The sequence below is a fragment of the Falco cherrug genome, chromosome 6, assembly GCF_023634085.1.
Source record: "Falco cherrug isolate bFalChe1 chromosome 6, bFalChe1.pri, whole genome shotgun sequence".
NCBI classification, from domain to species: Eukaryota; Metazoa; Chordata; class Aves; order Falconiformes; family Falconidae; genus Falco; species Falco cherrug.
The window spans coordinates 74641704-74655742 of record NC_073702.1 but is presented as its reverse complement, the minus strand read 5'-3'; the positions used below and the strand labels follow the sequence as shown (position 1 = coordinate 74655742).

The 14039-nt window shown below is 47.8% G+C and overlaps 1 protein-coding gene across 1 annotated transcript in view; it reads left to right on the top strand.

The window, feature by feature from the left end:
- Positions 1-3010: 3010 nt before the first annotated feature.
- Positions 3011-14039, top strand: part of ASXL2 (ASXL transcriptional regulator 2) — a 133462-nt gene continuing 122433 nt past the window's right edge. The window contains exon 1 of the mRNA XM_055713998.1: positions 3011-3242. Within this exon, the coding sequence (XP_055569973.1) occupies positions 3186-3242 (57 nt within the window). The 5' untranslated portion in view covers positions 3011-3185. The remainder of the gene's footprint in view (positions 3243-14039) is intronic.

Genomic DNA, 14039 nt, shown 5'->3' with positions numbered 1-14039 from the left:
AAGATGAAAAAATTGATATGTGGTATGTGATTATCTTAGACCACAAATATTTCCTTAGCTCATTGGATGAATGATCTGGTTTTACTTTATCCAGAATGTGCACTTTTCTTTTTTTTAAAACCCCGGAAGCTACTGTTAAATAAGCTAGAGTGAAGTATGGCTAGACAGCAGAATGCACACAAAACACTGAGCCACAAGAGGTGGTGAAGGCATCTCACCAGGTACATGGGGACATGAGGAGCCCAGAGAAAAAGGTCAGATCACAGGATCACAGCATCACAGAATGGTGGGAGTCAGAAGGGACCCCTGGGACCACCCAGCCCACCCCCTGCTCAAGCAGGCTCTCCTAGAGCAGCTGCGCAGGGCCGCAGCCAGACGGGCTCTGAATGTCCCCAGAGAAGGAGACTGCACAGCCTCTCTGGGCAGCCTGTCCCCGTGCTCCGGCACCCTCAAGGGAAAGAAGTTTTTCCTGCTCTCCCCACGGAGCTCCCTGTGCTGCAGTTTGTGCCCGTTGCCCCTTGTCCTGTCGCTGGGCACCGCTGACAAGAGCCCGGCCCCGGCCCCCTGACACTGGCCCTTAAGGTACCTGTGTGCATCACTCAGGTCCCCTCTCAGCCTTCTCCTGCCCAGGCTGAACAGCCCCAGCTCCCGCAGACTTTCCTCCTAGGAGAGATGCTCCAGATGCAGATGTTTGAGTACGAGCTGGTGGTGTGACCTCACCACAAATTAGACAAGTGGCATGCTGGCTACAGGAGGAAAAATTACTGTTCCCCCTGTATTTGGCACTGTTGGGGCCCCACGTTGTATAAAGTTTTAATCTGGGCTGCCTCCGGTTCAAGAAGGATGGGGAGAAGCTGGAGAGAGGCAGCACAGGACTACCAAGATGCTCGAGGTCATGGGGCATGCAATGCACGAGGAGAGGCTGGGGCTGCAGTGCTTGCTCCACCTCGGAGCAGCCCAGTACTACGTGAAGAGGACGGAGCCCAGCCGCTCTGGGTACTGTGGTGTAACGGGGGCAGTGGCTCAAACCGCCGTTTGGAGGTTCAGCTTGGACAGCAGGAAAAACTCCTCCAGAAGGTGCAGGTGCGCACTGGTGCAGGTCAGCCAGGCAGGGGGAGGAATCTCCAAGCTTGGATGATTTCAGGACATGGCCAATGCTGCAGTTAACCCAGCCTGAGGCTGCTGACAGTGCTGCTTTATGTGAGATTGAACTAGAGACCTTCCAGCCAAAGCCTCTGTGAATTTATGACTCGCAGTGTAAATCCAAAGAGCCACTAACATCGCGGGCTGGAGCAGGTACCACACTACATTTCAGAAAAAGAAGCAAGCTGCAGGTCAGGGAGTCAGTCTGAGATTCACCTAGGAGGTGGAGAAGTGGCCTTTCATCTTTGATCCTGGACTGGCTTACCGCTTCCATAGCCTTGGCGAGTGACTGTTCCCCAAAGGTTAGTTCGTTACAAGAACTCACTCCTTTCCCTTGATACTCAGTTCAATTTTGTATTGCACGACAGTTTATACTGTACATTTATGCACATTGGTCTGTTTTGGCATCATTGTCTAGTCACTGCACACGAGCTCACAACCTGCTGAAGGTGCTGTGAGAACAAAGGTGTACAAACACCTTTAAGGACCTTAAAGGCCCTTAAAAAGGGACCTGTTGTTAGAAGACCTATTGTCCCTGGCACTGTGGCTTTCCCCCGCAGATACATACTACAATTTTCCACATTCTCTTCCCATAGAAACAGGAACATACGATGCTGCACAGTGTGAGAAGCTGCACAGTGTGAGAAGCTGCTCATTTTTCTATGAAACCACAGTATGGAACAAGCAACCATTTGAGATGCTGCATAGACACATGTCCTTTGCAGGTAGGTAACAAGGTCTGGCTTTCAAATAGCTTTTCAAAGAGAATTAGCTTTTCTAGCCAGTCAGCGATGTCCCACCTTTAACAGGAAAGAAGATGGAAATACAATCTCAAGTCTGGGTGGGGTGGGAGCATCACCTGGGAGCTCCTGGGGCTTCCATGGGCAGAAGCGGTCAAGAGAAGATGGGAAGGGATTGCAGCTCCGGAGGACGAGATGGGACAGGGGGACAGCTGTGCTGCAAAGGGCACCAGAAGCACGTGGAGCAGCGCTGCAGGAGAACACCCAACAGCTGGGACAGCCTGTCCTGGCAGCACAGGGATGGGAGCAGGCAGTAAGTGTTGGTGAGGGAGGTGGTGGTCAGCGGGCTGCGTAAGGGACAAAGGCAGCCACAGCTCTGGGCAACAGCGGAGGTGCTGACAGAGGAAGATGGCACCCGGGGTGCCAGTGATGCCAGGGTGTGTGATGCCAGGGCACAGCAGCTCCGACCACAGGTGTTGGTGCCTGGGAGAGGAGCACAGACAGAGGCGTGTGGTGGCCTGGGCCACATGTGGTAGCCCCCATGGGGGTGCATGGTGTCTCGGGCCACGTGTGGTAGCCCCCGGGGGGGTGCACGGTTGCCAGCAGCAAGGGAAGGGAGCCAAGCAGCTGGCTGCTGCTGCTGCTGCAAAGCCATGGGTGGCGGGGAGCCGAGCTTGCTGGTATGGGGGGAAGGAAAGCAGGGCAGGTGCAGGAAGGGTTTGGAGGCTCCCGGTGTCTGTCGCGACAGGAAGGCAAGTGGCTAGGAGCAGGGCGGGCTAGTCGTCACCCCACAGCAACTGCTGACTGCAGGTGTCAAGACGGGCGAGCGGCGGCTCCCGGGGTCGCCTGGGGCAGGCCTGAAAGAGCCAGAGCCGTTTGCTAGCAGCTGGTGGCGGCGCTGCCCCCATCACCCCCCCGCCCCTTTATCCTTCCCCCTCCCCGTCCCCGTCCCGTTTCCCCCCCCCCCCGCTCAGGCCGCGCCCTTTGGCGGTGCCGCGGGGCGGGCCGTACGCATGCGCGGGGCGGGGGCGGGGCTCTGAGCCGCGCGGCCCCGCCCCTCCCCCCGCCCGTACAGTAGGAGGAGTCACGCGGCGGGGTCACATGACCGCGGCCCTTTACAGTAGGATCCCAATATGGCAGCGGCGGCAGGCGCAGGGGCCGCTGCCGTCGGGGCTGTCCGCACTTAGGGCCGCTGCCGCCGTCCGTGCCGCTTCCCCCCCCCGCTTTACCCCCCCCCCCCCTTCCCGGACGGGCGGAGCCCTCAGGGTACCTCGGAGTCAGCTGCGCCCTGTCGCGTCCGACATGAGGGAGAAGGGCCGCAGGAAGAAGGGCAGGACCTGGGCAGAGGCCGCCCGGACGGTACGCGGGGCCTGCGGGGGGCAGTAGGCCCTGAGGCGGTTGGGGCGTGTCAGGGGCATCTCGGCCGCGGCGGGTCGTGCGGGGGGCTGCCTCCGGCGGGGGGTGGGGCTGCCGGGGTGCGCGGGGGAAGGGGTCCGTGTGAGCTGCCGGCCTGCCCCTGCCGCCCCCTGCTGCCCCTTGCAACCCCCAGCCCCATGTCTCCAGCTTGCTTCCGATGCCGTGTGCTTGCATGGCCAGGGTTTGTTTTATTTTTTTATTTTTATTTTGACCTTTTCTACACTTGCTTAATGTTTCTAGGGATGAATTTATATGGGAAGCTCTGTGGAGGTGGGATTACCTTTTCATATTTGCAAAAACGCTGTGATTAATGAGGGTGTGAATAATATGTGCCATCAAATATTATCCTGTACAATGGGAGTTTTTTTTCAGTATTTTCAGTGTTCTTGGTGCCTTTCCTGTAGCAGCACTTGTTGCAGTAGGAGCTACTGACTTGCCTGGGGTCAGGTAGTGAGTTGCAAGCCCTAAAAGGAGAGTTTTTATCTTCTAATTTCCCAGTCTGACAGTCTTTGTTACTATCTTGTTAGTTTGTTATTGCCCTGTTTTCAAGATGGACTTGCTGTAGTTTTGCGTGGGGCAGGCACGTTAGAAGGGGGGTAAAATAAAAGGGAAGTTGAGTGCTGGGACAAGCAAAAAGAGAGGAAACTAAAAAAGTGCAACCTGCAGGAGCTGAACACAACTGTTGAATTGCGGAAGCACAACATATGCTCCTGAGATATCTGTATTTGCAGCTTGCATTTGGGTCTGCCTAATGGAGAGGGGGAGGAGTTCAGGTTTTGTCATTACCATTCTGAAAGTGGTATCTGTTAAAACAAGACTTGAAAAGTCTGGCTAGAAAGCAAATGTAAATAGGCATCTGCGGCTGAGACTTGCAAGTGTTATTTTAATGAATGGTGAATTTTTTGGGCCATGTATTTACAGTTTGAAAGGCATCAAAATAGCTGTTCTTCTTCCAGGAGATAAGATGCAGTTAACTATTTTAAGGATGTAAGACACTAGGCCACAGGTGAACACTTTGGTACTTCTTTGTATATGTTTTGGTGTATCTTTTTTTTAACAACTTGCTTTGGGAAAAAAAAGTGGAAGAATCTCCGATGTAGGGTACAAGTGGGACCAGATCTTTTTCAGCCTGTGTGCACTGCTGTTCATCCACTGATCTCTTCCAGAATCCACTTAAAGGCTAAAACGTGTATATAGAAAAGCTGCACTGAAAACCATCAAAACTGAAGGTTACATGAAACCCTGGGTTGCATACCTAGGTCCATGGCAGAGGCAGCCAAAATTAGGAAGAGATGAGTAGATGCTTGCCAAAAGTGAGGTTTTGGCAAATATTTCTGTTTGTGTATTCGGCAGGAATGTTAAAATATTCTGGTCAAACTCCAACTCCAATCTTCAAAAACTTTCCCTGTGTTTTTGGTTTGAAATAATGTCTTTTGATTCTTGTCCTAGCTTGTGTGCTCATATTGGCTTCTCAGCTGCCGGTGGTTGAAGTTCGTAGCGTATATTATGTTATAAAAATGCATTAAGAAATGTGACAGCTCTCAGGTACCCTATCCTTATGCTCCTGAAAGGTAACATAAAGCTTTCCTCAAGCTTAAGAACCCTGCCATTTTGTCTTCAGCGTTGTGTTGCATCTCTGCGCTCTTTTGTGGAGTTAGTTTGCTTGCTGAACTCTCTAGGCTGGCTTGCTGTGGGGTGAGCCCTGACAGCCACAGGTCAGCATGGAGCCGCAGGGCAAGGGGCTTGCAGTTCTGGGTTTTGACAGCAGCTGGCTGTACACCTGGCAGTCCCCGAGCAGCAGCATAAGGTCATCACAGCTGGTGTTTTCTGTGGCAATTCTGTCCTCTCTCTGCCTCCTTGCTCTCCCTGTCACCTCACTGCTGGTGCTCAGAGGTAGTTCAGGGAGCTAAACCAGCAAAAAAACATCATTGTTGTTGTTGTGCTGATCTGGCTTCGTGCCAGTTCAGGTTTCCTAACCAGGTATTTGGGATTAGGTGTCCTCCAGTGCAAGGGAGGTGATGGGAATGTGGGGAGGGGAGAGCACGGAGGTAATTTCTGCTAGAATTATCTTAGGGGAGGGCACCCAGGTAATTTTCTACATGAATTAGCTTAATCTGTTGTAGCAGTTCAGTGCTAACTGGAAACAAGGTGGAAGCGATGGATGCGTGGCCTTTCTGCTTGGTGGAAGGACCTCGGGCAGGTGTATGGGCAAGGTGGATTCAGTGGGAATCGAGCCGTGTTTGCCCTTAGATGTATAGGACTATCAATTGGAGCAGACTTGCAGTGTGAAGTAAGGAAAGGGTGCCCCATGCGGGCAGCGCGCTCAGGGAGGAAGTTACTGTTGATAAACAATCTTTTTCTTATTTCCTGGCTCATTCAGTCAATTTGCAGCTGCGGATGACTGTTAACTTGTGACTTTTCTTGAGACAATGGCTGGGTGTCCTTGCACTTAAAGTAAAAAGATTCGTTAAGGTGTAAGAGCTGATAATGTATAGTACGCAAGTTTAAGATAATAGTTCACAATTTTAAGGTAAATACACTGTATATATGTCTAACCTGGAGTATACTCCTCAGACACAGTGGTGGAGCAACTGAAGTGCAGACACACACCAATGGGACAGTGTGTCTAAAGAAAAGAGGTGATTTACGTAGTCTGCTGAAAGACTAGAACAGGCAGATTCCATCTGGCAATGGTAAATTCGAGGTTTAGTGGCTTTTTTTCTGGCCTCAAGGCCATCTCACGGAGCCTGTGTGTCCAAGCTGCTGAACCTCCAGCCTTTAAACTGGATGATGTGTTCAGGCCGCCTTTGGCGGGCTGGCCTGTGCTAATTGCTGAACTGCCACCATGAACTGGTGTTCTGGCTCAATTTGTAGTCTAGCATACAGATCTGTGCCAGGGACCTGATACTAACCTGATGGTGCAGACAGCTGGGCTGGTGCCTGTGTGGTGTCCTGCTGTGACAGTTTAGGCGTATGGATGTGGTGATCAGGAAACTGTAGCTGGTGCAGGCAGATGAGAACACATAGTAGTACTTGCTTTAGTGTGATTTGGGTAAGCATTATCATTGTAGTATTGAATAGTGTCTGTATCAGTAGACATTGATATATTGACATATATCAATATATATTGTGATATGTGTAGTTGTCAGAGCTGTGGCTATTGCTCTTGCTTATGTTGAGCACAGTCCTTGTGGTGCAGCTTTCTAAAATAAGAGAGGGACCAGAGCACAGCCAAGTGCTCCGTGCATCTTCCTGCTGCCGACCTCTGCTCTGCTGTGTGATGGAGTACGGCAGTGAATCAGCTGTTGTGGTGTGTTCATGGGCTGTTTAGATCTAGCAAGAAGTCCCATTGCTGGACAGAAGCCACAAACAAGCTGTCTCTGTGCTTTGTTTGCGTGGGGGAAAGTGTATGCTGTCACGTGCGAAGTTCGAAGAAATTTGGTGTTTGTTTTTCATGGGAAGTCCCTGTGTGTGACCTGACCGAACAGTTTTCTGCTGTACAGCCTCTTAGTACTGAGGCATAGGAGCTGTGTAAATGTGGGCTGGAGGGGGTCTGTCTCTAAGTGCTCCTTGGCCAGGTCATCTGGGAAGACAAAAAGCAGTCTTTTATGCAACCTGTTTGTGACAGGGAGCTGCTGCAGTCGTGTTTTTTCCTGTGTGCTGGTTTCCTGTTGGGTCAAACGGACTTCGTTGGTTTCGGAGGGTGGAAATCCAGTGTGAGAATGCCCTTGGGGATGCAAACAGAGCCTATATGTGTTGCAGTGGGCACCTCTGAAGGCGTAGACATCCAAGTATGAGCCCTGTCACGATGCTGTGCAGCTCTTGTGATGTGAACTCAGCTTCTCTTGCTGTAGGGGCTTGTTTGCATCACTTGTGTCAACTGAAGAATTAAAATGAAAAGATGTGCCATCTCTGAAACTGATAGCGCAGAACACACAATCTGATCTGGTGTTCGCAGGCCCATCTGCTATGTCAAACAAGATAATGTAGTAAGGTCAAAAGGCAAAGTCAAGTAGAAAGCTTATTTGTTAGGGAAAGGAATAGCATGCTTTTGCAAGTTGACTTCATTAAGACTGTCTTTTTTACTAAGGTGTGTTTTCTGGGGGGCGATGAGGTAAGGAATCTGAGGGATGCCAGTTTTCCCTGCTCTCCGTTAAGATGTACGCAGAAGAGAGGGTGGAAGGATCCAAATCGTAGCGGTTGCCTGCTTGTCTACAAGTATCTGGGTCCATTTGCTCACCCATATACACAAACTTAAAAATCTGCAAAGGTTCCGAGACTGCTGCAGAAATATGCAGAAATTCAGAGGATTCTGTAAAACACCAATTTGAGGGACCGATCAGCCTAGTAGACAATGCTGTTGATTTTTACTACTACTTATTTCAAGTGCCCAGCTACAGCTTTTCAGCCTATAGGTTGGCAGAGCTGAATTATGTGTGCTTGGAGACTGGTTTTTGAGGGAAGAGTAGTACTTGGTTTAACTGGGTACAAAATGCATGTGATGTCTGAGGCTGACTTCATTTCACCAGTCCTTCAAATGTCTGGTCGCTCAATTGGAAAAACATCTGGAGCATGATTTGGAGCACAGCAGGTCTTCCTTGGTGAATCTGAGAACTGGCTTTTCACTTCTAAGCAAGGTATTGAACAAGGTAGCACTGTAGAAGGCTAAATGATTAATCAGAGCTTGTGAAATGAACTGGTAGTTGAGGCTGGTATGGCTTTTTTTTTGTCGTTGAGGGGGTGGTTTGCTGTGTGTTAGGTTTGTTGGTGTTTTTTTGGTTTTTTCTTTAAATCCCCCAAGTATTATCACAGCTTCCTTCCCCATCCCATCTGTGTCCAGGTACAAGACCTGTTTCCACTGAGGACAAGAGATGGTGCCTAAGGTCGGTCTGTTAAACGCTTTTGCAGAGACTTATGTGAGACAGGCATAGTGGAGTTGGTAGCCACCGCACTGGTCACCAAGCCATTATATGGTGTCCTCCTGCCATGTGACATATCTACGTGCCTGCTAGCCAGGAAAATACCTTGGCAGTGTTTCTAGAGAAATGCTCGTGGCTACACAAGACTGCATAAAAGTTGGCACAAACTTTGTCACATGTTAATAGAGAACTGCAGTTTTCTTCCCTACTTACTCATACGCGTCTTTTATTGACCACAGTACCTAGATGTACCTGCATTTTTTCAAGGTTTTTTTTTAAGGCTTTTGCTGTAAAATTCAGCAATTGTTCTGCAAATGTGAACTCTGTTTTGGCCCAGCATAGGTTGTACCCTTTGGATACCTGCTCTTCTGGATGCTAGAACTTCTAGTGAACTGAAAGTTGTTTTAAGCTCATCTTGGGAATCTGTAAGAGACAAATGAACTTAACAATTTGGTTCTCATATGGAAACAGAATTTGGAAAGGATGAGGTGAAAGAGTAATCAATTTTAATTGCTGTAGCAAACTGGCAGACTACAGAATCTGGCCTTCTTCCAATCATGATAATCCAATTATATGCCTGCCATTTTAAAAACTAATTTCCAAGTCATAGCCTGTGTTCCTGCTAGGAACTTTAACCTCTTAAAGGCATGGAAATCCCTGTGAGTTATGACACATAGCTGCTGCTTTGGATGTGCAGTTGTGCTTGCTCTGGCTGGAGTTGGGTAAGCTAAACGAGTAGTAGCTTTGTAGCTGATCTACAGGGTTGACAATGCAATGCTATGCTAAGGTGTGTTAATTTTATTAGTATGAGTACAAGGTGTGTTTTTTTTTTTTTTTTAAAGATACTTGAGGGGACTGGCTCTTGGCTTGAGGGTAGTGGAGTCTGTCCATCCCAAATGCAGCTGGTAAAATCTTGGAGTGTAATTTCAGTCCTGCAAAGCAGGGCGGAGGCAGATGTGCAAGCACCCAGCTCAGCCCTGCAGCACGGAAGAGGAAACGGGGAGCAGCAGTGCCAGGCGGGGAATCCCCACCAGCTGCAGAGCATCGAAGCCCTGCCCATGAGTGCCTCACACAGCATGCTCAGAGCTGAGGTTTGGGCAACTGTTCACCTTGTTCTGTGTTCCAGGAGAAAAATTCAGTGCTACTGAAGGATCTCAAACATGTTATCTTTATTTCTATTTTCTTTTAAAACAATAAATGCAGTTTAGGTATTAACTTTAATACAGAGCTTAGGTGTACTTTTGCTTGGTCTCTCTCATTAGCTTTGTTTTAGCACAGAAGGATTTAAAGGTATCACGTAGACTTCCTTGCGTGAGGGCATCTCCAGCTGCAAGAGCATTGAAATGGGTTTTCTGCAAAAATTGTGGTCTCCTTTCATACAAGCTGAGAAATGTAGATGTGCAAGCTCGTCTTGAGCATTTTTCATGCAAGGCTTTTCCAAGTGAGACTCTTTGAGACCAAAAACCACTTTTGTTTCCCGGATATGGTCTTTGCAGCATCTGCAGAAGATAGTTTAAATGAACCTGGCTATTGTGTAGTAAAAGCACATTTAGCGTCCTAAAGGACTGGAAGAATCATCTTTTTAGTTAAATGTAGTTGGATTCTGGCTATCATGCAAGCTTTTCCTATAAAAAGAGGGAAATTCAAATACTTGTATGTTCTCTTATGAAAGCAGGCTGGGAGAGCTGGAGTGGCTTAGCCTGGGGAGGAGAAGGCTGCGGGGAGACCTTAGAGCACCTGCCAGTGCCTAAAGGGGCCAGCAAGAAAGCTGGGGAGGGGCTTTGGGCAAGGGCAGGTGGCGATGGCACACGGGGGAATGGCTTTACCTGAGAGAGGGGAGATGGAGATGAGAGATGAGGCAGAAATTCTTCCCTGTGAGGGCGGCGAGGCGCTGGCCCAGGCTGCCCAGAGCAGCTGTGGGTGCCCCATCCCTGGCAGTGCTCAAGGCCAGGCTGGACGGGGCTGGGATGCTCCCTGGGCTGCTGGGAAGGGTCTCTGCCTGTGGCAGGGGTGGGAACTGGATGTTCTTTAAGGTCTCTTCCCACCTAACCCCTTCTGTGATTCTGTGAAGCCCATGCTTAACAGTCTACATTTTTGTGAGCCAAGTACTATTTGCATTGGTGAGTAACATGGAGTAATAAAGTCACCCTGCAGAAGGGAATTGGTGGCGAGGAGGAGCAGGTATCAGCACTGCCTGCTACAAGATTTTGTGTTGGGGTAGCTCTGGTTTGACCCACAGGGCTGAACTTTTGCTACTGCCTGTTGCACACTACAGGTGCTCTGAACTGAGAGGTGTTCCTCTGCCTTCATCCAAAGACAATCCATTGGCTTCCCCACTAGCTGCTCTGGAAAGTGAGTTGAAGCACACTTAAGTGCTCAGTTGTCTCAACTGAAAGCCAGCATCGTGTGTGCTGCTCTGGTCAGAGTTCAAACTATAATAATGTAGATATGACAGGTATTATTGCCCAGATAACTCCAATGCTGAATGAAGATTGTCCTGTGGCTTTCCAGTTCAATTCTGCATGTATATCCATCCATCACCTACAGTGCGTGTTAGAACACCAGAAGCAGATGCTTGATATAGCTGGGTTTTTTTCTGTGATAGTCAGGTTTTCTGCTGATGTGGTTAGCTTAAACTGTTTGGAGGAGTAAAAATAGAGGGCTAAAACCAGCTGAGACATTTATCTAATTTTTCCTGTGTCTCTAAAATGTCTCTGCTGTGGGATCTTCTCAGAGGTCTGATCTGAATTTGTGTCCTGAATGAGGCAGCTTCAGTAGGACATAGTGAAAATACTTTCACTGTTATTGAATAGCCTTTCAAGTAAAATGTGAGACATTGGATAATTATGCCTATCATTTATGTTCTGCAGATGCTACAGAACTCTGCTTTACAGAGAAGTAGAGCAGCATTGCTGTTGTGGAATTGAGTGGGGATGAAAATTTGGAGGACTAAGTATGTGAGCTTATTTGATAGCTGTGGCTGTAAGATTATACATTATTTTTAATGTTTTTAAAGAAAAAGCCTGCAATGGTACAACATTTGTTGTTTTAGTGCAGAAGCCAAGGGGTGGCAAGTGCTGTCTGCCAGCCTTGTGTTTGGAGAGTGTGGGAGAAGGTGTAAGCTTTGGAACTTGCTTTTATAGGATGCTAAAGGCTTGCATGGGCTTGTGGAAATTTGTTGCGGGTTACTAAAGACCTGGAAACTTCTTTTATTTTTGAAGTCCCAAGCAACATGGAAAATGGGAGAGCAGCCTCCTGGGATGTTGGGATGCTAGATAGTTGCACAGAAGATCCATCAAGATCCACTATGGCCCCATATGGATTGGTGTTTTAAGTATTTAGTTCAACTTCAGGCTGCTAAAATGGTTTCTTGCTCTTTGTAAACAAAATATGTTGCTAATGTGCTAAAGGAACTGGCCAACATGATTGCAAGCTGACTCTTTATTGTCCGTAAAGGGCTGTGGTGAACTGGGGAAAGCTCCTTGTGAGTGGAAGAGGGGAAAATGTCACACTCCTGTCCAAAAGGGTGAGAGGGAGGATATGGGGAAATAGGCCTGGTCATCCTTATTTGGGTCCTTGGGAAGGTATGGAAGAAATATTCCTGGAAGCTGCTTTCTTGTGCATGTAGAAAAATGTGGGTTTCAGCAGGGACAGCCAGTGTGGATTTACCAAAGGTAAGCTGTTGCTGAACAAGGTGATGAGATGGCTGGCTCTGTCAAGGAAGACAGAGCAGTGGATGGTGTTTACCTTGCCTTTAATATGACTTTTGGTGTAATCTTTTTCCTATAGTGTTCTTATGACCAAGCTGGTGAGACACAGGCTGGATAAGCAGGTAGTGAGGTTGTTGCTAAATTGACTGGACAGCCAGGCACCAAGATCTTAACAGTCATGCAGAGGTCCGCTAGCTCCTGTGTTTCGGTGGTGACCCTTGGGTTTTGGTACTGAGGCTGATACTGAGCTGATAGTCTTAACTGAAAGGGTTTTCCAGCGCTGGAACAGACTGCCCGGGGAAGAGGTGGAGTCCCCATCCCTAGAAGGATTTAAAAGATGTGTAGATGAGGTGCTTAGGGACAAGGTTTAGTGGTGGGCTCTATCTTAAAGGTCTTTTCCAACCTAAATGATTCTCTGATGCTTTGTGTTGGTGTTTGGATGTGTACCGAAGGTTCCTGTTGTATGGGCAGAATCCTAATACAGTGATCATCAGGGCTTGGTGACTTAGAAATGCTTCTGCAGGAGAACAGCAATCTAAACCACGCTTGGCAACACAGACGCGCTACTTCTCTGGTTTGCTCTAAAAGCAGAGGAAGGACAGTAAACTTGACCACCCACAGACAGTTATCTGTGGTGTCTGTTGTAGCCATAGTGTAATGTCTTTAAATCCTTATAATGTGGTTGTGACTCTTATATTCCCTTGCAGGGGAAATGGCTGCCCTGTTAAGACAACTGTTTAGGAGCTGGGTATCTTTTAGATGCTGAAATGTAATCTAATTTTGTAATAGCTAAGTGTTGACTCTTGTAAAGAAGTGTACAGTGTGATTATAAATGTGCATGATAAACCTCCCAATTTTTCTTAAATTAGCATGAATTTATTTGCCCAGTTAAAACCAAGTATATACTTTTAGACTACAACTTCAGGAAGCGTATGTGACTGTCCAGTCAGCTATGTTAGATACTTACATGAGTTGTTTTTTAAATTGAGCTTGCTTCTTTTTCACCTAAGTGCATAAAAAGAAAAATTCAATAGCAGCAGGATTAAGGTCTGTTTGCCGGCTCTCCAGTAGGTTCAGTATGCTTTTATCTTCAGGTAAATTTAACTGAAAGAGCTTGAGAGTGTAAGAGAGCTCAGTCAAACTAAAGGGCAACAGCTGTACCTGTTTGTAGTGCTTTGATGTGTGCATAATGTTTGCCTCACATACAGACAATATTTTGTTTGTATGTGGTTCTGCAGTCGTTCCATGTAAGAACATCCAAAGGAATCCTTGCTTAAATGCATTTTTGTTCACTCTAGGCCAAACTGATGTGACTACTGGTGACTTCCAGCCAGGAAGCCTGACTGATGTCATTGCAATGATGCAACTTCAGGGCAGGAACTGAACTTCTGAACTTCTCTCTTTGGGACAGATGAAAGCTTTATTTTCAAGAGCACAGAATACTGCAATGCCATTGCTGCAAACTGTGCGTTCTCCTAAAACTGTTTTCAGTGGCTCTATAGATATTAGACACAGTTTTTCCTTCTAATAACTACAGTGGCTCTGCTGGAGCCTGAGTGCATTTAGTTTTGTTTTACTGGATTCTGAATTCAAAATGGATTTGATAAGATCACTCTGTAAAAGTGGTCCTGTTCTTTTTCTGGCAAGTCATGCAATCTGTGTTCTGCTGGGAAGAATCCTTTCTTCCCCGCTTTGCATGTGGGGAAATTTGAATTTGCTCTTAAACTTCTTACAAGGCACAGCAATAAACATTATCTCTTCTGGCTTGCAGTTGTGCTGTTCAGAAGCTCTTTCTGAGCTCAGTCTGTGCTCAGTCCCAATACAGCATCCCCCTGACAGCAACAAAGCCTGTTTACTCCTCTTTTTCCCTTGTGCTTTCTGCCATGTGATGCACAAACGGAGCATGTTGAGGGATTTGTGGCCGCTGAAAAGCTGCGGTAGACTGGTGTTCCTGGCAGTGGTGACTTGGGCAATCTAAAAAGGCTTTAGCAAGTAAATGATCAGTAATACTTGCAGGGTGCTGACTACACTGATCCTGTTTCCCCTGTGGCAGGCGGTGGGCACTTTAGCAGAATCATATTGGAAAATGACAGTCACCTCTTCATTAAGGA